The sequence below is a fragment of the Aspergillus sydowii genome (genome assembly GCF_001890705.1).
Source record: "Aspergillus sydowii CBS 593.65 unplaced genomic scaffold ASPSYscaffold_1, whole genome shotgun sequence".
NCBI classification, from domain to species: Eukaryota; Fungi; Ascomycota; class Eurotiomycetes; order Eurotiales; family Aspergillaceae; genus Aspergillus; species Aspergillus sydowii.
Window position 1 is genome coordinate 2,377,408 of NW_024467859.1, and position 18,940 is coordinate 2,396,347.

Sequence of the window (18,940 nt, forward strand, 5' to 3'; positions counted from 1 at the left end):
GTGTTAATGGAGATACAATGTCAATTTGATACCGAAACCTACTCATCCAGGGATTTAACTCCAGTCAACAGCAATATAGATATTGTGGGAACTGTAGAGGGGCCGGGCAAGTGGCAGACTCTTCAACTAATCAACGTCCTGAGTTTCCGAGCCAGCGACTCCGGAGGCTTGAAAGGATCCCCACCATCGTCAGCTTATCTTGATCACTCTCCACAAGCTTGCAATACTTCAACTGCGAGATTTCACCATTCTGCACGTTCTTCTAGTTGCTTTGCTAGGTGACGATATGCCAGCCAAGCATTGGTCCTCGAGTCAACGTTCGTTTTATCCGACTGTGCAAATCACTGAGCTCCTCCCTCTCCCAGGGTATGACAAAAACACCGGAGTTAAATCTACTAGACATCCTCATTTTTACCCACAGATATGACAAATGCTGAAACTGCGCTTCGGACAAATGGCTCGAAACCGAAGGCTAAAGTCAAAACCGGATGCCGGACCTGCAAGTGAGTTGTCTTAGTGTGAATGATCCCATCACTATGTACTTGTCGATATGGAAGAACATGTGCTCACCCAGGCAATCAAGGGCCCGGAGAGTGAAATGCGACGAGTCCTTCCCCGTCTGTCAGAAGTGTCTCACCACGGGCCGTATATGCGATGGATACGGTGTTTGGGGAGGCGGAGGAAATCAATACGGGCGTCGTCAAGTTTCCAGAAGTCCACGGGACGTACTTAGCATCCCTCCAGTGGCTGGGATGGCGACCCTTGTTGCTGGCATGGATGAGAAGGCCTTGTTTGATTGGTTTCAGCGTCGAGCCATCGTCAAGTTACCAGGATCATACTTCTCGGACCTTTGGACCAAATTTATCTTGCAAGTCAGCCACAACGAGCAAGCTGTCTGGCATGCCATTTTGGCCGTAAGTTCCACTCATAGAGTGGGCTTTGTCGACATCAGTTCCGCCACGGCAAGCGAACTAGAGCACTCCACGCTGCAGCATTTGAGCAAAGCTGTCCAACACTTACATCCACACTTTCGTTCGAGGGATAAAGCGTCTTTTACCGTGGTGCTTATCGCCTGTATCGCTCTGATAACGCTTGATTTACTCCGCGGGCATTTCGCCTCGGCGCAAGTCCATCTCCGTAATGGACTGAATATCCTGGCAGAGGCCCAGTACAGCTTTCATAGTAAAGCGTGCAGTTCAGACCGTGTCCTGCTGCTATCAAACGACTCTCTGGACAGTTTAATAGCCGAGGCCTTCCTCCGTCTCAATATCCAAGTAGAGCTTCTCCAAAATCCGGGTCGACCACGTCCTTGTCTTCTCGCACCCCATTTACAACCATCTCTTGTCGAAGTGAACCATTCAACGCCTCAGTTCTCCTCATACATAGCCGTTTGGCACAGCCTTGGCCGTCTTATCAACGACGTTTTCCACCTCTCTACACACGTCCACGAACACCAAACCAACAAGGACGACCTCACCATCCACCAAAAGCACGTTGCCCGAGCTCTAAAGACCTGGCTCAAAGCATACAACGACTCCCTCCCAACCCTCCAGCTCTTCATGCCCCAAACCATCACAAATGGGAAGGCCAGAGTTCACCACCTAGTCTTGAGCTACCACATAATGCTCACTATAATGATGGAAACAATCATTCACCGCAGTAAAGAAATGATATTCGATAATCACACACACAACTTCACCGAACTCATCAACCACCTCTCCAAAACCTACGAACTCAGTAGCCCAGACCTAAAAGCGGCCTCAAACTTCTCTACCGCCGTCCCGCACCGCAGAGAGGAGAAATGCACGTGGGTACAAGGCCACGACATGGCTCACACAATCATCGATTTCGGCTGGTTCATCCCGCTCTTTTACGTTGCTGTTAAATGTCGCAATCGGGATATCCGGCATCAGGCAGTCCGGCTCCTTCAATTGACAACCCACCGCGAGGGGTTCTGGGATGGAAAGGTCACTGCTTGCATCGCGAGGCGCGTGGTAGATGTCGAAGAAGGGGATTTCTATAATGGGTGTGATGACAACACTGGGCCGACTTCATCAACGAACGTGGTAGAGCCGGGCCTGACACTACCGGAGTCAAGCCGTATTCGAGATCTTGAGGTGCAAATGTCGGGAAATCCGTTAGAGAAGGTTCTTTTATATGGAGTGTTTGACGGTATCGACGATAATAGAGTTTGCATTGGGGAATATCATGTTTTGGAACAGCGATGGGTGTAAGTGTAAGGGGCCGGTGTATTGAGTGGGTTGGGCCGTGGTGAAGTATAGGAGGTCAGATGTTGATGTACATTCAGTCGTCTTACTACGGGCGAGATATGAAATTATTAGAATCATGTTAGATTATTTCGAACACCTCCCTAATCCTACCTCCAACAACATGGCTAACGCATGCAAGCGAGGACCAGTCACCTAGGGTGAACCTCTCCGCTCTAGATAATAAAGTGCATAAACTAGGCAAGATAGATACTACACCTAGGAAAAATAATCACTTGAAGAAAGGAGAAGAGACCCATCTATACGAGAGCCTCGAAGGTGAAAAATAGAGACTGGTAAGAAAGGTAAAAAGTCCTCTGCAATCAAAACAAAACACCCACCTACACCGATCCAAGTAGTCGGCCGTTGATGCAACCCCGATAAAACATCCACCCACCCATGACCGAGACGGAAGAAAAGAAAAGAAAAAGTGTGAAAAGATCTGGAAACGTGGAGAGGAATCGCCCAAATGGTATGATGCCAATGCAAGATATAATGCGATAATGTTGAAGTTGGTTGGACCAGGAACCGATGGATTAGTGTCTCGAAAGTTGGGGAGTTCCGTGTGACCTCCCAAAACTCAGTCACTTTGTTTCCTAGGTCTCCAACTCCTATGACATGTCGGTATTGTCAGGCCCGCCGTTGTTGAGACTTTCCGGCGGTTTTCTCTGGCTAAGCCACAGGAAGAAATGAAAAGAGAAAGCAAGTAAAATCCAAGAACACCGGTGCTATGACACTGTTCCGTAGAACGTGGAATATGGTGAAAGCCAGCCGCAGGAGGGAAGCAAATCAAGGAAGCAAACGAAAGCAAGTCAAAACGAAGATCAACAAGCGAAGGCGAACAAATGCAAAACCAATTAAAGCTCCCACTGCTCTTATCGAGCATATTCCATTCCAACGAAATGCGTGGTATAAAGCAACGCAACCCGAGTTTGATGCAACACTGCCATACGTGGCAAGGCCTGAAGCAAAAGGTATGCTGAGATGAAAAAAAGTTAGAAAAGCGTGGTGATGCACTGTACATATAGTCGCTATTCGTGTGATGTTCGGTAAATCCGGATATATTAGACATAATCGTATTCTTCCTTGAGGGGTCGTTCCAGCTGAAAGAGCAATGAGTCCAACTCTGCCCAGTTCGCGCTGTTCGCCGCGAATTTACGGTGCTTTCTTGTCGTTACGTGCTGGTTTTTGATTAGCATTTTATCCATTTGTTTTCGTAACCGCCAACATACCTCGTCAAAGTCATCGAACTTATCTCTGCAGTTCTCGCAATATCCTGGCTTTGGATCCCTCCGTCTTTCCTTCTTTCTCTGCTCTCCGCCTTTATGGAGAACAACGCGGGACTTAGTTGGGTCGGCTCCCTCTGATTGTGTAGTCTCTTCCTCAATGTTTCCGAGCTTATCGGGGCGGGTTGACTTGGTCAACCGGGCACCGTTCGCATTTTCTGTATTCACGCTGGCAGTTGCCTCCTGCGGTCGATAAGCTTGTGGGGCAGTAGCCGAGAATCCAACGTGGCTCTTCTCGAGCACTTTGCGTTTCAACTCGTGGACTTCCTTGCTTAAGCCAGCTTTTGCACCCCCTGGCGCAGCAGCCGTTGATGACACCATCTGGGAACGGATGGCTGAGGTGATGTTCGAAGGTTGCACGCCGGAAGCAGCCGGTTCCCGGCCATGGTAGAAGGGGCCTTTGCGTTTAAGCTGAGGTGGGATGAAGCTCTCTGAACTCTTCTTTGGCGATAGCGGAGGTTCTTGATTGGCATCCAGAGGTTCCTCTTGCTTCACACAAGGTGGAGGCGTAGGCTCATCTCCTTCGAGAGGACTTGTCTCTTTTCTGACCGGCAACTGCGCATCTTCATTTTGGGTCTTGACAACGGTATCTTTCAGCGGAGGCACCGGAGGCTTGATAAATTCTTTCTTTTCCTTCTCATGGCGAGCACGTTGTCTCTCTACATCACGTTTAGATGGGACATCCTCGATAAAGGGACATTTCCCTAGTGGTGCACTTCTGAATTGTGGCCATATACCATCCTGCCGCTTGGCGACTTTGGGATATTCTCGAACCATAACAGGTCGTGTTTTCTCGTCCATGTCATGCACATAAATGAACGGTCCCTTGAACAGAACCAAATCCTTCAGTACGGACAAGTGGCTCCGATCCGACGGCCCATTGAGCTCATTCTGAAGAACCTGTGACAAATCGTCCTTCCCTCGAGATTTGGTCTGACTTGCACCGGCGTTATTCCGTGAGACATTGTTCGAATTGGCGATGTCTGTGTCATTGATAGTCGCAATCATTCGTTGCAGCTTCTCAATGGCCCATATCTTCATCCCCATCTCCCGTGCACGGTGCAAGACATCGTGGCTCCGTTCACGCCCCGGGCAAGTGGCTAGATGAAGATGCATTTCAAGTTCCGCTGGATTGATTGTTTCTAACATGCCATCCCCCGTTAGTTCTTGCGGTGTCTCGTGGGTGTTTTCCGTATGTGCTCGTCTCTCAATCTCAGGGGGAATTGGGCGGGAGGTAACAACATGGGTCACTAGACGCGAGAAAAATTTTTCTTCACGCTGTAGACGTTGTCAGCAAGCAATCAACAAGGTCAAATAAGTTGGAAGCAAGCGTAAATCTCGAAAACCCCCTTGCCAACCGAAAGGACTCAAGCCCAGAATCTGGCGTGAAATACGTACCGCTCCCAGAGCCATGACCTGCCTCGAACATTTGCTGCGGACATCAATGGGTATAGCATCAAAGTAAAAGACAAAGTGAGGAAAGGCCTTTCTGTAATGTCGCTGCCATTGTCTGATCGAAATATTTTCTGCGGGCGGCTTCTCCTGCCTTGTGCTTTTCGGCTGGGGTTGCCGGTCCTTGTCCCTGGCAGCTACCAATTTCTTTTCAAAGGCACTTGGCTGAGTATTGTTCGACCTGCGGGTAAACAGCTTCGATTCCGTGCCCTGGACGGTGGAGACCTTGGTCTGGGTTGTGGGTTGAGCATCGGTCCCGGATCCGTCCACCACTTGTTTCTTTGGAGGAGGCTGGCCGTAAGGGATGTCTATCGGTGCATTTGTCGACCGGGGACGTTTGGCAGGCACGGGGCCTGCTCTGTGAGGGGAGTTGGTGGCATTCGGCACGTTTGCAAGCGGCCGGCGAGTCGACATGTTCAGGGAGGTCTCGCGCGAAGGGGGTATGAATACTGCTGCCATAAGGTAACAATACACGAAGACACTTCAGTGGGAAGGGAGTTGAGCGTCGAAAAGCTCGTCAACGAGGGGGAACAGAGCACGCGACAAGGCGACACGTCTCGAAGAGCAAGAAAACAGTCGCTCAGAAAAGTGCCATTGTACACGCGGTAACAGGAAAACAGAAGTCAGAGAGCGTCGGTGAGGAAGGCAGAGCCTCGAGCAAGAGGCAAGTAACGAACTGCCAGATCCAAGGTGCAGGAGGCGAGTGTGGTGGAAACAGAGGAGTTATGATGAACGATTGCAGGATTGAGGAGGCCGGGCTGAACTACTGGCGTGTCAGGTAAAGGCTGGTGGAGCCCCCGTTCGTTTGTTTTGGCTGCGGGATGTGCGCCAGACAACCACCGCGTCCATTCTTTCAACACCGCGACCGCGATAAACCCGCCTGCAAACTTGCTGGATTCTTGCGGTTGGAGATCCAGATTGTACCGATTATTCTCGATCTCAAGATTTACTCTGATTCTCGGGAAACACAATTATCCTTGCACGTCGACTCCGACGCAACGCTACAATGATCGTCTCACGGCCAACTACTAACTACCCCAACAAAGTAAACATACAACGCTTGTGGTCCTATCGTACAAGTATGCAACGGGTATCTGTCTAATAATCTTCCGATCCCTTTATATCCTAATCACGCAGAGCCTCAATATCGTCCACCTATAATATAGACCGTCTTAGCACCTTTCCGACCATCCTCGACAATCAAAAAGCCACCATTCAAGAGAGAAGCAACTTACCTCTTTCACTGCCTCGGTTGTCAAAATAATAGGATTGTCGTCTCCGACGCATACGCTGTCCTCGATGCGGATGCCGATGCCCCGGAACTTGGCCGGCCATCGGTCATCGTCCGGAACGTAGATGCCACTGGCAACCGAATCAGCAAGAATATGACGGTACAAAGAGCAGGTACTCACGGTTCTATGGTAATACATTGGCCAGCTTTGAGATCGTAAGTCCTGGGATACCCGGCACAATCGTGAACGTCCAGTCCAATGTAGTGTCCCAGGTGGTGAGGGAAAAGCGTTCTCAAGTCATTCTGAAATTGCGGTCAGTCCCAGTCAACAGGATAAATCATGCAACAAGAACATACGTCTCCCGAAATATCGAATCCTATCTGTCGCAGTTGGTTCTTCAAACCATTTTCGGCAATGCCATGTAAGCGGTCAAGCGATAGTCCTGCACTCTCCCTGCAAAGGGAGACGCAGCTGCGGTGCACGTTCAAGACCGCGTTATAAAGGTCGCGCTGCGGATCCGAGAACTTTCCACTGACTGGCCACGTCCTAGTGATATCGGAGATATACGTCCCCATTTCCTGCATACAATTAGCCTAAGATTTTCAAGTCTCCATCAAGGAAACATACACCGCCTCCGTCGACCAACACCATATCTCCATCCCTAGCGTCCAGTCAGTTTATTCGCAAATGTTCCGTGTCAATCACACTTACCTTAGTACATCATCATTTTTTGTATAATGGATACTTAGAGCGTTCTATCCCTGTTAGTGTAAGCGACTCCAGATAAGAAATCTATACGTACCGAACCACCAGCAACGACGGGAACGAATGCACTGTTGTCACAGCCATTGATCTTAAAGTTATATTCCAAGAAGGACGTCAGATCCTTTTCTTTTGTAAATGTATTCCTCATGGCTTCGGTGAATGCCCTTCCAGATGCCTGGCCAACTCGCCGCAGCTGGACGACCTCTTCCTCACTTTTGAATGCCCTCAACTCGTTCATAGTGGGGCGTAGCGGTTTAACCTTGCTGTGATCAACGAGTCTTTTTAGCTTCTCAGATGCGCCGCTTGGGCCGTACAGATAGCGGTGTAAAGATGACCGTCCTGGGTTGAAGGCTGGGATATCCGTGTAGATCTCTGTCGCGTCGGAGAGGACTTTTGGGAGTATTTCGCCAATGCGTTCGATATCACCGGTCTGCGCGCAACTCATTAGCACCAAGACAGTTTTGGAAACATAAGAACCTGGACAATCCTTACTTCGTCAGCATTAAACACATCCATTGCAGCCTGTGTGCCTGAGCGAGCACCATCCCACAGCTCAGCCTTTTCATCTTTTTCGCGGTTATACAAGTGGAAGAGGTGGTTGTCGCCCGAACCATCATTCACTATATTCAATCAGCCACTGACGGTCGCCCGATATCCGCGAAGGTATTACCAATGATAGCCAGGGCATTCGGTTCATTGAAACCTAAGTCGATCAGTTAATTGATCCCATTCTTGCGCGCAGTACGTGCTAACCGGTAAGATAAAAGAAGTTCGAGTCCTGGCGATACTCGTTGAAGATCCCCGAAGCTCGGTAGGTTACCTCCGCGGCCGCTAGGACGGCAACTGCATGTTTCGGGAGTTTGTTTGCGAGTCGTGAGCGACGCTGCGCGTACTCCAGGGCGCTGATTCCGGGCGTCACTGTGCGAAGTCAACTGCCTGGTCACTGGATGGCCTAAAGAAGGAATAACACCAGGCACATACGCTCTCCGGGACTCAGCAAATGCGGGTGTGTCTCGTGCAACGGCTGTCCAAACTTAAGCTCTGCGGCCGAGATCGAAGCATATCCGCGGCGAAGGGTAGGTTGAGTTTGAACCCTCGGCTGGCTTAACCGTGGGAGTATACCCACCGGAGTTGGACGGCGGAGGTATCGAGGCCACTGGCGCACCGCGGATCTGCATGTCGCCATGCTGAATGTTCTGGTTAAGCTTCGGAGTGTTATCGGATGCTCACGATGAGAATGGTTATCGCATCCTGCTGCCGCGACGGCCTCGCTGACCGCTTCCGAAAAGAGCGTAACTTACGCCTCAGGCCACGAGGATCTTTTCCCGGCGCCGTCAGCCAATCACTGTTAACTTGTTGCAATCGTCGTCCAGGGTTCATAGTCCGATCCTCCAATTAACAAGCATTCAGGATCCTGGCTTGCATCTCGGATGGACCTTCTGTCATGGGAAATGTCGAGATCACAAGATCTGTCGCTCCAGGGCACCTATAGGATTGTTCCCCAGCACCGAAGGTACGAGATAAGTTGAAGGCATCACTTGTATCATAGAGCAACTAGTCCCATCAAAGGGCGTATGCGTTACGCCATATGGCTAGAGAATCCGTGACTCAGTCTGACTCAGTTCAAATAAATTGCCCTCATTTTTACGGATATTAAAAAGGCCCTCTCAGCCAAGTGCGTTTCCCAGAGTGCCTATTAACAATCAACATCAAAAATGGGCAAGACACTCGTTTATCCGAAGAAGGAGTCAAACACCGCCAACCGGTACAAACACAGAGGTGTGACCCCGTCTGTATATGGAAGATAGTATCTGCTACATTTGCTAACTCTACCAAAGCCACCTATGACCTCGGTGCAATCCATTCCATCATAAACTCCAGCCAGGTCCTCCATGTCTCTTTCAACCCGGGTCCTTCTGACCCGTTTCCCGCCATCTTACCGATGATTGGGCAGATGGCATCCTTCGACTACCCCTCAGCCGGCATTGGTGAACCTTTGGACTGCTACCTTCATGGCTATGTCAGTTCACGGATCATGAACTTGGCACGCGCATCCGAAGGGGATGGACTACCCATTTGTGTTGCCGCTAGCAGAGTGGACGGATTGATCTTATCTCTCACGCCGAACTCTCATAGTTACAACTATCGCTCTGCGATTCTCCACGGCTATGCGAAACTTGTCACTGACGAAGCTGAGAAGCTTTGGGCCATGGAGCGTATCACCAATTCGGTGCTTGCGGGCCGTTGGGAGCACTCTCGGGTCCCACCCGACAGAGCTGAGATGTCCTCTACCGTTATTCTCAAGGTCAAAGTTGTTGATGGTAGCGGTAAGATTCGCGACGGTGGTGTTTCTGATGAGAGAAAGGATACGGATAATGCAGAGGTCACAGACCGCGTTTGGACCGGGGTTGTACCCGTCTGGGAGACATTTGGGCAACCGGTACCGAGCGCCACGAACAAAGTTGAAGGAGTACCGGAATATATGACCTCGTACATCGCGAGCATGAATGCACAGAACCGCGACTATGCAGAATCGGCGGTGGGAATTCCTCTTCCTAAGGAAGAACAACATTAGAAAATGAATGTAAGGGGATGGCTTTTTGAGCACTAAATGATTGAAATGATTGCCTTTATTATTGAATTTTAGTTAAAGCTGGTGTTTTATTTTGTCTTGGTTCTTAAATCTTTGGTTGTTGTAACACGTCGGGTTCCTTGAAAATAAATATATATAGTTGCTTTGCCACATTTTCCAAATCCCATATTACAATTCCAACTATAGACACCGATAACTATTAACGTATGATTCTGGATAAATACTATAAAAACACCCAGGTTCATAGATAATGAGTGGAAGTAACATTTCAAGTGGAATTTGAAGTCGTTGATATACTTTGTTGAGACCTCAGGCATCAACGATCTACACCACCTCCGCAGACCCCGCGTCATAGCTCCCAAAGGCCAAAGTAAACTGGTTTCACGCGTCTCGATCGTCCATCTATACTTACAGCCTCCGGCTTTTAGTGACCCAAAATAATACCCTAAGACCAAGACTCACACTCTCCAGAGCCTTCCACAAAAAGTCCACAATCTATAGAATTCCTGACCTTCAAAGACCGACACTGCCACGCCCCTCAAAACATCAGTGTCGCATCCCCCGCAATACCCCGCCCACCATGGTGTCTACCGACGTCAGATCATTCCAAGAATACCTCAAGGGTAGCAAGCGGATTATGGCGCTTTTAGGAGCCGGAATCTCCGCTTCATCGGGCCTCCCAACATTCCGCGGCGCCGGCGGGCTATGGCGCTCGCACGACGCAACAGAGTTAGCCACACCAGAGGCCTTCGAGGCGAACCCAGACCTGGTGTGGCAGTTCTACAGCTATAGAAGACATATGGCACTCAAGGCGCAGCCAAATCGTGCACACTATGCGCTGGCGGAGCTGGCGCGGAGGAACAGGGAGTTTGTTACATTGAGTCAGAATGTTGATGGTGCGTATGAGACTGTGTCTTTCTTAACTCACCCTCTGCTTCGTTTTGTATGGTATGGATGTTAAGTTGTGGATTGCTAATGGATTATGTGATGTTGATAGGCCTTTCACAACGAGCGAGCCATCCCCTTGAGCAGCTTCATCTCCTTCATGGGAATCTGTTTACGGTCAAATGTACCTCCTTCTACTGCAAGTATTCTCGCGATAACGATTTCACGGATCCGATTGTCCCTGCGCTTGCAATACCGAGAAATTTCCCTGAACCTGTTCCGTCGTCAGACGACAAAACAGGCGAGCAGGCGTCAAAGTCGTTATACCAGGCCATGGGAAGAGAACAGGAAGAGGGACAACGAGAAGAAACAGAGCTAGACATCTCTGACGAACGCGTCCCACTTGAACCATTACCTCGCGACGTGCTCCCGCAATGCCCAGAATGCAAAGAAGGTCTATTACGGCCGGGTGTCGTTTGGTTCGGGGAAGCTCTGCCGTCACACACGTTGGATTTCGTGGATGATTGGCTGTCGCAAGGGAAGATCGATCTGATGCTGGTCATTGGGACGAGTTCGAGGGTATGGCCGGCAGCAGGGTATGTTGATAAGGCGAGGTCGAAAGGGGCGAGGGTTGCAGTGGTAAACATGGATCCAAATGATATGGGGAAGGGGAAGCTTACGTCGAATGATTGGTTTTTCGAGGGCGACGCGGGCGCCATTGTGCCGGAGATTTTGAGCAGTGTTATTGGAGAGGTTTGATCGGCGTTGATCGCTTGGACTGAATACTGAGTAATGGAGTGACTAGAAGCGAGCGTGCGCTTTTCTTTCTGTATGTTTAGCGATCATGAACATAAAGGTGTAAAGTGATCTTATAGTATAGGGGTCTCATGCGATAGGCGATGAACTGGGCGTTTGTTTGGATAGGTATCTAGACACTCAGTACCTTAAACTGTAATCCTTATGCATCCCAAAAACATTTATTTAACAAACCTACCGCGGATCTCATGTCGGAGTTACAAATTCCAGATGCATTATTCCGTTGGCAGCAGGCTCGGAGATAGGCGCTGTTATGCCTTTCCTGTCAGCAAATCAGCAGCGATGGTGTCATTTCTCCAACAGCACCGAACTAAATAAATAGTGTCCGGAACGACTACGAATTGGATTTTCTGTGAACGCGTGTCAACATTAAGTACTGGTTAAGGCGGAAGACTATTAACTGCCTACAGGTTTGAAAACTCTAGGGAGTCAAGCAAAAGCTCTACATTGCAACTACCGCATAACGTTTTCAAATGGGTCCCTCTTATAACGAAACCACGACGGCCGAGGAACTCGTGGGCCATTTCCCCGCCGAGATCAAAGACAAGGTGGTTCTGACCACAGGCCCATCCCCAACCAGCATCGGCGCGACATTCGTGGAGGCAATCGCTCGGGCACAGCCTGCCCTGATCATCCTAGCCGGACGAAACCTCAGCAAGCTCCGGAAAACCGCAGATGCGATTTCACAAAAGCAACCGCAGGTACCGGTCCGTCTATTGCAGCTTGATTTAGGCTCGCTGGCTGCGGTGCGTGAGGCCGCGGCGGAGGTTAAGAGCTGGGATGATGTCCCGCACATCGACGTGCTTGTTAATAATGCAGGAATCATGGCTACGAAGTTTGCATTGAGCCCGGACGGCTTCGAGAATCAATTTGCGACGAACCATCTGGGTCATTTTCTGTTTACGAATTTGATCATGGATAAGGTTCTGGCGTCTCGCTCTCCGCGCGTTGTCAATGTTAGCAGTGACGGGCACCGACTGGGTCCAATTCGGTGGGCGGATTATAATTTTCGTGTAAGGATGCCGTGTCTTATGCATAGTGTTTGTCTAACAAAGACTGCAGGAAGGAGAGACGTACAATAAATGGTCTGCGTATGGCCAATCAAAGACTGCCAACATTCTGATGGCCGTTTCACTCGCAGAGAAGCTGGGTCCCAAGGGTTTGATGGCCTATAGTCTGCATCCTGGGGTCATATTCAGCACTTCTCTCTCATCAGGACTGGATGATTTAGACACGGATATTGCAGCTTTAAGTACGTGCTTTGCCTGACCCCTACACGCTGCTAGTTACTGATGAGTATATAGATGCTCTTGACAAGTCCCTGGGAAACGCGGAAGGCTGGCGGGAGCTTCGGCTCAAGACGGACCAAGAAGGAGCAGCGACGACTGTTTATGCTGCTTTTGAGCCTGCCTTGCAAGGTGAGATACCGAGTTGCAGAACTTGACCACCCTGCTAACATTTCCTCGGCAGAGAACAACGGGGCGTATTTGCAGGACTGTCATGTAGCCGATCCCTGGACAGACACTGTGAAGCCATGGGCCACAGACAAGATGGAAGCCGAGAAGCTGTGGAAGCTGAGCGAAAAGCTAGTTGGACAAGAGTTCAATCATTGACGAATAGAAAACGGACGAGCTGGATAAGTAGATGTTTCAAATAAAAGACTTGAGCATAAATAGATCTGCCAATCGTCAATGTTGAAGAGTGAAGATCGTGGGGAATCCGGGGAACCTCGGCCGCGGCCCGCACGTGAGGCCCAAGGATCGCGGAACAGGCGACAATAACCGCTCGTAACTTGACCATCTCACCATACCAACCTCAAAAACCAATAAAAATGGCAGACAGCCTCTCCCACTTCCAGGGAATCCCCTGGGTTGCGCAATTGCTTCGCGACAACGACTTCATCACTTCGCCGCTGCCGTCCCGCGTCTACAAGTCCACAACAACCGAGGATAGACTCTTCTCAGCAACAATCAAATCTCCTTCCACAATTGCAGAATGCCTGATGCAGTACCGCCGTCCGGCACCAGACAGCAAACCATTTTCTCCAAAAGCAATCCCGACAACAGAGGTTCGCGTTTTCTGCACCCTCGGTACAGATCTAGACGGCTTTCCAGGTATTTTGCATGGTGGGATGGTTGCGACCCTGCTCGATGAGTTCACGGGGCTGATATTGAGCCTGAGCTTGGGAGGTGGAGAGCCTGGTCAAGATGGGCCCGTGACGGCCTATCTAAACACCAAGTTTGTTGGCCCTGTGCTGACACCCAGCACTGTGGTAGTCTCAGGGAGGATTACCGAGGCTAAGGACAACAGGAAGTGGAAGCTGAACGGAGACATCAAGGATGAGAATGGATCAGTATTGGCAGAGGCAGAGTGTCTTTATATTCTACCTAGGAGAGCCAGCAACAAGCTATAGTTGCTGCAAATGCCTCCATCTGAACTATATGACAGCGTCGGGCCTCGATTCGGCTCCTGCTATGATCTCTGCAATCCCACGAAAATCCAATCCATGGAAATATAGATCTCTGTGCCTCTCCACCTTGTCAAGGTTAGCCCGGTTGATATCTGTGTACCCAATTAGCAGCAGCTGAGCATTGACCCGCGCAACTTGTCCCATCATCTCCGCTTCTTCAACTTCTCTCACAGCATCCTCATAACTCTTCTTTACAACCCCCCACCCCCAATTCCTGCTCTTCAGTATCCCATACAAACCATCCCACGTCACCGTCTCCCCTGAAAGATGCGTATACTCCTCCCACTCATCAACCTCCACCAATCTCGCGATCGCCCTCGCCACATCCCTCGCAGAGGTCAAAGTAACCGACCTTTTTCCATCCCCATACATCGTAAAAACCTTATTCGCATAATCCATCGGCCATGCACCACCCCCCAGATCGGCAAAATACCGCTGGCCCGCTGGCACAAGGTACTCAGCAAACCACCCATTCACCACAAGCGTCCACTTCACCTCACTCTGGGCCCTCAGAGCCCTCCGAACGGGCTGCCGCCCCTCAGCCATAAACACCGGCTCGTCACGCAGAAAACCTTCTTCCACATTCCCCGCGAACTCCGAGGGTATCATCTTCTTGCATCTTGGGGAGAGCTTGCACGCCTCCAAGAGAGCGAGATGCACCGTGACGTGGTTGGGGCCTCGTGCTGAGATTGTGGATATGACTGCGTCACAGTCTGCTAGGTTCTTGACAAGATTGGGGACGGAATAATTTGTGATGCGCTGCTCTATGGAAAGGGCGGAGAGGAAGGACTTGGGCCAGCGCGTTAGGGCGATTGTTTCGTGGCCGTGGAGAGGGAATTCTTCGTAGAAGTAGTGCGAGAGATCGCCGGCGCCAGCGATTGCGATTTTCATGGTGTTTGCATTACTAGTAGATACTTACTAGTGGATGAAATGTGGATATTAATGGAATAGGGAAGTTCAAGGAGTAGTATCTTGGGGGTAGATTAAGGTTGATATCACAATACGAGGTCTTCTGGCCATGAGTCTTGGAGGTTGGTAAGCAGAGCCTTCTAGGTTCTTGTTTGATATTTTGATCCATTTATTAGTCTGACAAATATCGGAAACACAACATATGGTATTTTAGCCTGCCAAAGCTGTTCCACCAACCGGCAGGCAAAGGAGTTTGCTTCGTCTACTCGACAGATTCGCTCCAAGTGACCACCCAAGAAGGTCCATAGTCTGCAAATGCTCCTTGATTTCCTTATGCTGGCGGAAGTACCACGACTCAAGGTCAATGAGGAACTCGCGCGCCGGCACGGTGAAATACTGATCATCGAGGTGCGCGCCCTTCATAGCATCGTATAAACTGTGAGCGGGCAAGCCCCACGGGTTTCTGTAGAGGTTCAGCTCAGTATGGCCTGTAAGTTCAGAAATAAGGCCATGATTGCCCCTCGGTAGGCTTTTGAGGTCCTTGAAGTTTTTCACTTCGTCAAGACAGGCTAATTGGTAGATTTCGTGGCATGTTGCGCTGCTGAATGCGCCTTTTCGTGCCCAACGGCCGTGTCTCTCTAGACACCAGTGGTAGAACCTTTCGGCAGCGTCGGGCCCTGGCGGCGGGATGAAATGAGGTTTCTCTTCGTGACTGGCGCCATTGCTGTTGCTATCACAGTCGTTGAATTCGATGAGTAGCTGCTCTGGCTGCTGGGGAGCTTCGAGTGTTTTAAGCCTCCGTTTCAGACGGTGAACAGCAGCGACTATGTCTGTGACAAGTGGTGGACGGCTTTCATCTCCTTCGGTCGACCGGGTTATACCGTGGGTAGGCTCATGGGGGTGTTCGAGCGTTGTCGGATCTTCGCGATACCAGTCATATATGTCGTTACCCGGAGGGACTCTATCTGCTTCACGTCGCCAATCCTCAATGCGCTTAATTTCGTCCGTGGTCATGACTATAAGACCCTCTCTCCCCAGATTCTTGACCAGCTTCACCTCCCATGCCCTTCTGTCCGCGCAATAGCGGTGTAGGCTTGCCACAAAATCAAAGGTGTTCGCGACGATATCCTCAAGGGACCCTTTGACAATATTCAAGACAAGCTGCAGCAACTTCAATTCGGTATCGTAAGCCGGATCCGCAAGGTATTCCCCAGGAAGGAGTGGCGCTCCTTTTGAATCAACAATCTTGTAGCGCCCAAACACGGTAACACAGATATAGGCAGAGTCGTACAGCCCCAAGATCCCCGTGCTGGCCATTGAAGCAGGGAACACTTTTCTCAACGCCATCCCAATCTTCGTGGTCCGCTCTTCGCGCGAGTACCAGCGCGGCATCTCAGGGGGAGAAGTGATTTTAATGCCGCTGTCAACGATGGCCCTTTATGATATGCGGAAGGGGAGGAGGTGTTCAGGGATTAGCCAGAAAGGCTCGAAAAGGGCATCGTGTTCTGTCTTGACTCTTTTCGCGGCGGTGTTGTGGACGGACTCTTCATTTTCGCGCTTTACGAGGTTCATGAGAAGACGGTGCTGGAAAAACGAGGGAGGTATAGGGAGATCTAAATTAGAGTGAGAGACTTCGGAAGAAACAGAAGAAAGTGAGGGAAGAGGGTGAGATGTGTTATTGTAAACAGTGTAAACAGTGTAAACAGAAGAAAACAATACAAGCTACTAAGACGTTGAATCCTCAATGAGCAATATCTACGCTCAATATGGAAATGCCCTCCAACATCTAACCATCAATAGCCTCTTCATTCCATGTCACATACCCTCAAAGGCCACACTCTTTCAAAGCATGCGATATCAATTCCACAATCTCTTCCTTACTTGATGCCGCTTCGAGTGCAGAGTTTCCCCTGCGAAACCAAATATCTCCATCAAAATACCAGCGCTCCGGTCCCCCGGAGTTTACAGCTGTTACAGCATCCTCCAGAACATAGCCTGTTGCCCCAAGACTTGGATCTAGCAGTCTTTTCACGACATCAGTATGACCCTCCTGTGCTGCCAGAGCCAGCGCCGTCTCTCTCTTGTGGTTTCTGTGCCATATGTTGATCCATGGTATGTTCAAAAAGATCTCCAGAAGGGGGAGATTCCCCAGCCAGGCGGCAAGAAGTAAAGGTGTATTTCCCTTATTGTCTTCGGGGTCTCGCGCCACGTCGTTGCGCGCGAGGAGGGTCTTTACCAAAGGGATGCTTCCCCGGCACACTGCGAGTGCAAGGGGGGCGACGTCGGCGCCGTCCCGACAGTTCACATCAATCCGCGGATCGTCTAGCAATGCACGCAGAATGTCTAGGTTCGGGTGCTTTATACCGATCGTCCAGTGGAGTGCTGTAGTACGATTGTGAACCCCAGTAGAACGAGCATTGACATCGATATCAGGGCGCTCAAGGAGAGCCAAAACTTTGCCAGTATCTCCGGATCCGACGGCATAATGAAATGGCGTTAGACCACTCGACCCACGCTCGTTGATGGGGATCCTGCCAAGGGCCAGAAAATATCGGACAAGCTCTTCAGTTCCATCTTCAACCGCCGCCATCAGAGCTGTACGGCCCAGGGCAGCTTGGAAGATTTTCGGGATCCTAGGAAATGCATCAATGATCGTCCGCACAATTCCTATCTTCTTGCTCTTGATTGCTGCTTCGAGAGGGACGCACATGTCATCCTCGTCAATCGATATCTGGGAAAAGAGAAGCTGGAACATTTCTTCTTTCCCATTATACGCAGAGACACACAAGAGCGCTATAAGTTCATCATGACTGTCGAGAACATGAGCAAACCCATGATAAAAGTCACGATCAAGATAGCCATCCCCATCGTCGCTATCCTCATAATCGCTATTATTATCACTCTCCTCACCACTATCCTCCTCATCCTCATCGTCATCGTCAGCAGCAGCGTTTCCGTCGACATGATTAGTTTTGAATAACACCCTGACGACATCAATATGCCCCCTCCGGACAGCATGGACTAGTGGACAATTTCTCCCACAATCGCCATGACTGACATCCACTTCCTTTGTGGACTGGAACAGGGAAACAACACTGACATGCCCTGTGTTGGAAGCCCAGGCAAGTGGCGTCTGTGATTCATTATTCTTTACCTCAGCGTCGGCGCCATTATCCAAAAGAAATCTCACTGCGCCGACGTTCCCTTCAAGTGAGGCATAATGCAATGCAGTGTTTCCATTCTCCCTCGTCTGGGATTTCAAATCGACTCCCCGTCCAGCAAGAAACCTAATAACGTCCACACTGCCACCCAGTGCGGCGGCCATAAGAGGTGAGCATAGCCACTTATCCTCAGAATCCTCATTGATGTGCAGGTCCCCGGTCTGTAGCAGCGCTTTCATATCTTCAAGTCGACCTAGATATGCAGCCGTCATCAGCGCAGCACCACGCCAGTCTCCTTCCTCTTCCAGCTCGTGTCGATCGCTTTCACCAGTAAGGGCGTCGATAATGGCCCTCGGCTGTTTGACACCAACAAGAACGGCTACCATGCCATCAGTGTAGATCCTTTTCAGTTCTTCCCGATGCCCCTGCGAGCCAGCGGTACCCGGGCTGCAGAAGAAATCAACTGTCCTGTCAACTGCCTCACACACAGTGTTAACTAGGGCGTGCGGGCTCCTGCAGCTACGCTCGTGCTGCCAGTCATGAACTAAAGTAGAAAGAAGCCTGGTAGTTGTAGCCGATACTGCAGCCATCGGTGGGTAATATTGTGGCTTTATCAGCAATCGGACATTGCCTGCTCTAACATCAGCAAGAAGCTGCCTGATAATCAGGTCATTGAACCTGTCTAAGTACAGTTAGTCGACACATGTTTGCTAACTAACAAAGTAAAGGGAATACGTACGGTTAGTCAATCGCAGTTCCAGAAACCAGGCGACGTCGCCATATTTCCAGTCAGGTGCTGCCTCTTTCATAATAGCATAGAGAATCTCTGTTGGAAGGGTCAGAAGAGACGGCATTTTGATTGCAGTTTTAGTATATCTGTCGAGTAAAGTAGATAGTAAGAGTCCGCCTTGTGGTTCACAGCTAGGAAGTGCTCATAGTTTTATACAAGGGTTCCAGTTCATTCATCGAATATCCGTAACAATCCATGGCAGAGCTCACAATATGAAGTGAATGCATGTAACAACAGTGAATGAAGCAACCACTGTCCTTTGTGTTTTCTGACATTTCACTTACTTTTCTTACTTCCCTTCACTTGTTCACTCC

General features: G+C 50.0%; 10 protein-coding genes across 10 annotated transcripts; 4 read left to right on the forward strand and 6 right to left on the reverse strand.

Moving 5' to 3' along the window:
- The first annotated feature begins 121 nt into the window (after positions 1–121).
- Positions 122–2,616, forward strand: ASPSYDRAFT_293446 (uncharacterized protein). The gene is made up of 3 exons (XM_040844636.1): positions 122–366; positions 422–503; positions 584–2,616. The coding sequence occupies exons 2-3, from the start codon at positions 424–426 to the stop codon at positions 2,232–2,234; spliced, it is 1,731 nt and encodes a 576-aa protein (XP_040707952.1). The 5' UTR covers positions 122–366; positions 422–423; the 3' UTR covers positions 2,235–2,616.
- Positions 2,541–3,457, reverse strand: ASPSYDRAFT_293280 (uncharacterized protein). The gene has a single exon (XM_040844632.1). The coding sequence runs from the start codon at positions 3,337–3,339 to the stop codon at positions 2,848–2,850; it is 492 nt and encodes a 163-aa protein (XP_040707953.1). The 5' UTR covers positions 3,340–3,457; the 3' UTR covers positions 2,541–2,847.
- Positions 3,332–5,419, reverse strand: ASPSYDRAFT_140443 (protein serine/threonine kinase activating protein nimO; the record flags this gene model as incomplete). Its single annotated transcript, XM_040841051.1, has 3 exons — positions 3,332–3,448; positions 3,500–4,831; positions 4,952–5,419. The coding sequence occupies 3 exons, from the start codon at positions 5,417–5,419 to the stop codon at positions 3,332–3,334; spliced, it is 1,917 nt and encodes a 638-aa protein (XP_040707954.1).
- A 509-nt stretch (positions 5,420–5,928) lies between these two features.
- On the reverse strand, positions 5,929–8,286 carry ASPSYDRAFT_127524 (aminopeptidase P family protein). The gene is made up of 11 exons (XM_040840476.1): positions 7,984–8,286; positions 7,756–7,920; positions 7,673–7,705; positions 7,495–7,622; positions 7,040–7,432; positions 6,949–6,992; positions 6,865–6,898; positions 6,594–6,815; positions 6,418–6,539; positions 6,241–6,367; positions 5,929–6,160 (listed from the first exon to the last, which is right to left on the reverse strand). Exons 1-11 carry the CDS (start codon positions 8,186–8,188, stop codon positions 6,131–6,133), a joined length of 1,503 nt encoding a protein of 500 aa, XP_040707955.1. The 5' UTR covers positions 8,189–8,286; the 3' UTR covers positions 5,929–6,130.
- Positions 8,287–8,365: 79 nt separating this feature from the next.
- On the forward strand, positions 8,366–9,789 carry ASPSYDRAFT_167527 (pyridoxamine 5'-phosphate oxidase family protein). Its single transcript, XM_040843378.1, has 2 exons — positions 8,366–8,781; positions 8,841–9,789. Exons 1-2 carry the CDS (start codon positions 8,718–8,720, stop codon positions 9,575–9,577), a joined length of 801 nt encoding a protein of 266 aa, XP_040707956.1. The 5' UTR covers positions 8,366–8,717; the 3' UTR covers positions 9,578–9,789.
- A 165-nt stretch (positions 9,790–9,954) lies between these two features.
- On the forward strand, positions 9,955–11,528 carry ASPSYDRAFT_38840 (SIR2 family NAD-dependent protein deacylase). The gene is made up of 2 exons (XM_040845788.1): positions 9,955–10,491; positions 10,593–11,528. Exons 1-2 carry the CDS (start codon positions 10,176–10,178, stop codon positions 11,237–11,239), a joined length of 963 nt encoding a protein of 320 aa, XP_040707957.1. The 5' UTR covers positions 9,955–10,175; the 3' UTR covers positions 11,240–11,528.
- Positions 11,529–11,769: 241 nt separating this feature from the next.
- Positions 11,770–13,732, forward strand: ASPSYDRAFT_53718 (putative short-chain dehydrogenase; the record flags this gene model as incomplete). Its single annotated transcript, XM_040848734.1, has 6 exons — positions 11,770–12,309; positions 12,359–12,548; positions 12,601–12,714; positions 12,767–12,896; positions 13,139–13,649; positions 13,688–13,732. The coding sequence occupies 6 exons, from the start codon at positions 11,770–11,772 to the stop codon at positions 13,730–13,732; spliced, it is 1,530 nt and encodes a 509-aa protein (XP_040707958.1).
- A 1-nt stretch (position 13,733) lies between these two features.
- ASPSYDRAFT_84177 (uncharacterized protein) lies at positions 13,734–14,657 on the reverse strand (the record flags this gene model as incomplete). The annotated part of the gene is made up of 1 exon (XM_040851310.1): positions 13,734–14,657. The coding sequence occupies one exon, from the start codon at positions 14,655–14,657 to the stop codon at positions 13,734–13,736; it is 924 nt and encodes a 307-aa protein (XP_040707959.1).
- Positions 14,658–14,885: 228 nt separating this feature from the next.
- ASPSYDRAFT_84178 (uncharacterized protein) lies at positions 14,886–16,067 on the reverse strand (the record flags this gene model as incomplete). Its single annotated transcript, XM_040851311.1, has 1 exon — positions 14,886–16,067. One exon carries the CDS (start codon positions 16,065–16,067, stop codon positions 14,886–14,888), a length of 1,182 nt encoding a protein of 393 aa, XP_040707960.1.
- Positions 16,068–16,552: 485 nt separating this feature from the next.
- Positions 16,553–18,690, reverse strand: ASPSYDRAFT_1155373 (ankyrin repeat domain-containing protein; the record flags this gene model as incomplete). Its single annotated transcript, XM_040840016.1, has 3 exons — positions 16,553–16,585; positions 16,645–18,518; positions 18,576–18,690. 3 exons carry the CDS (start codon positions 18,688–18,690, stop codon positions 16,553–16,555), a joined length of 2,022 nt encoding a protein of 673 aa, XP_040707961.1.
- Positions 18,691–18,940: the final 250 nt, after the last annotated feature.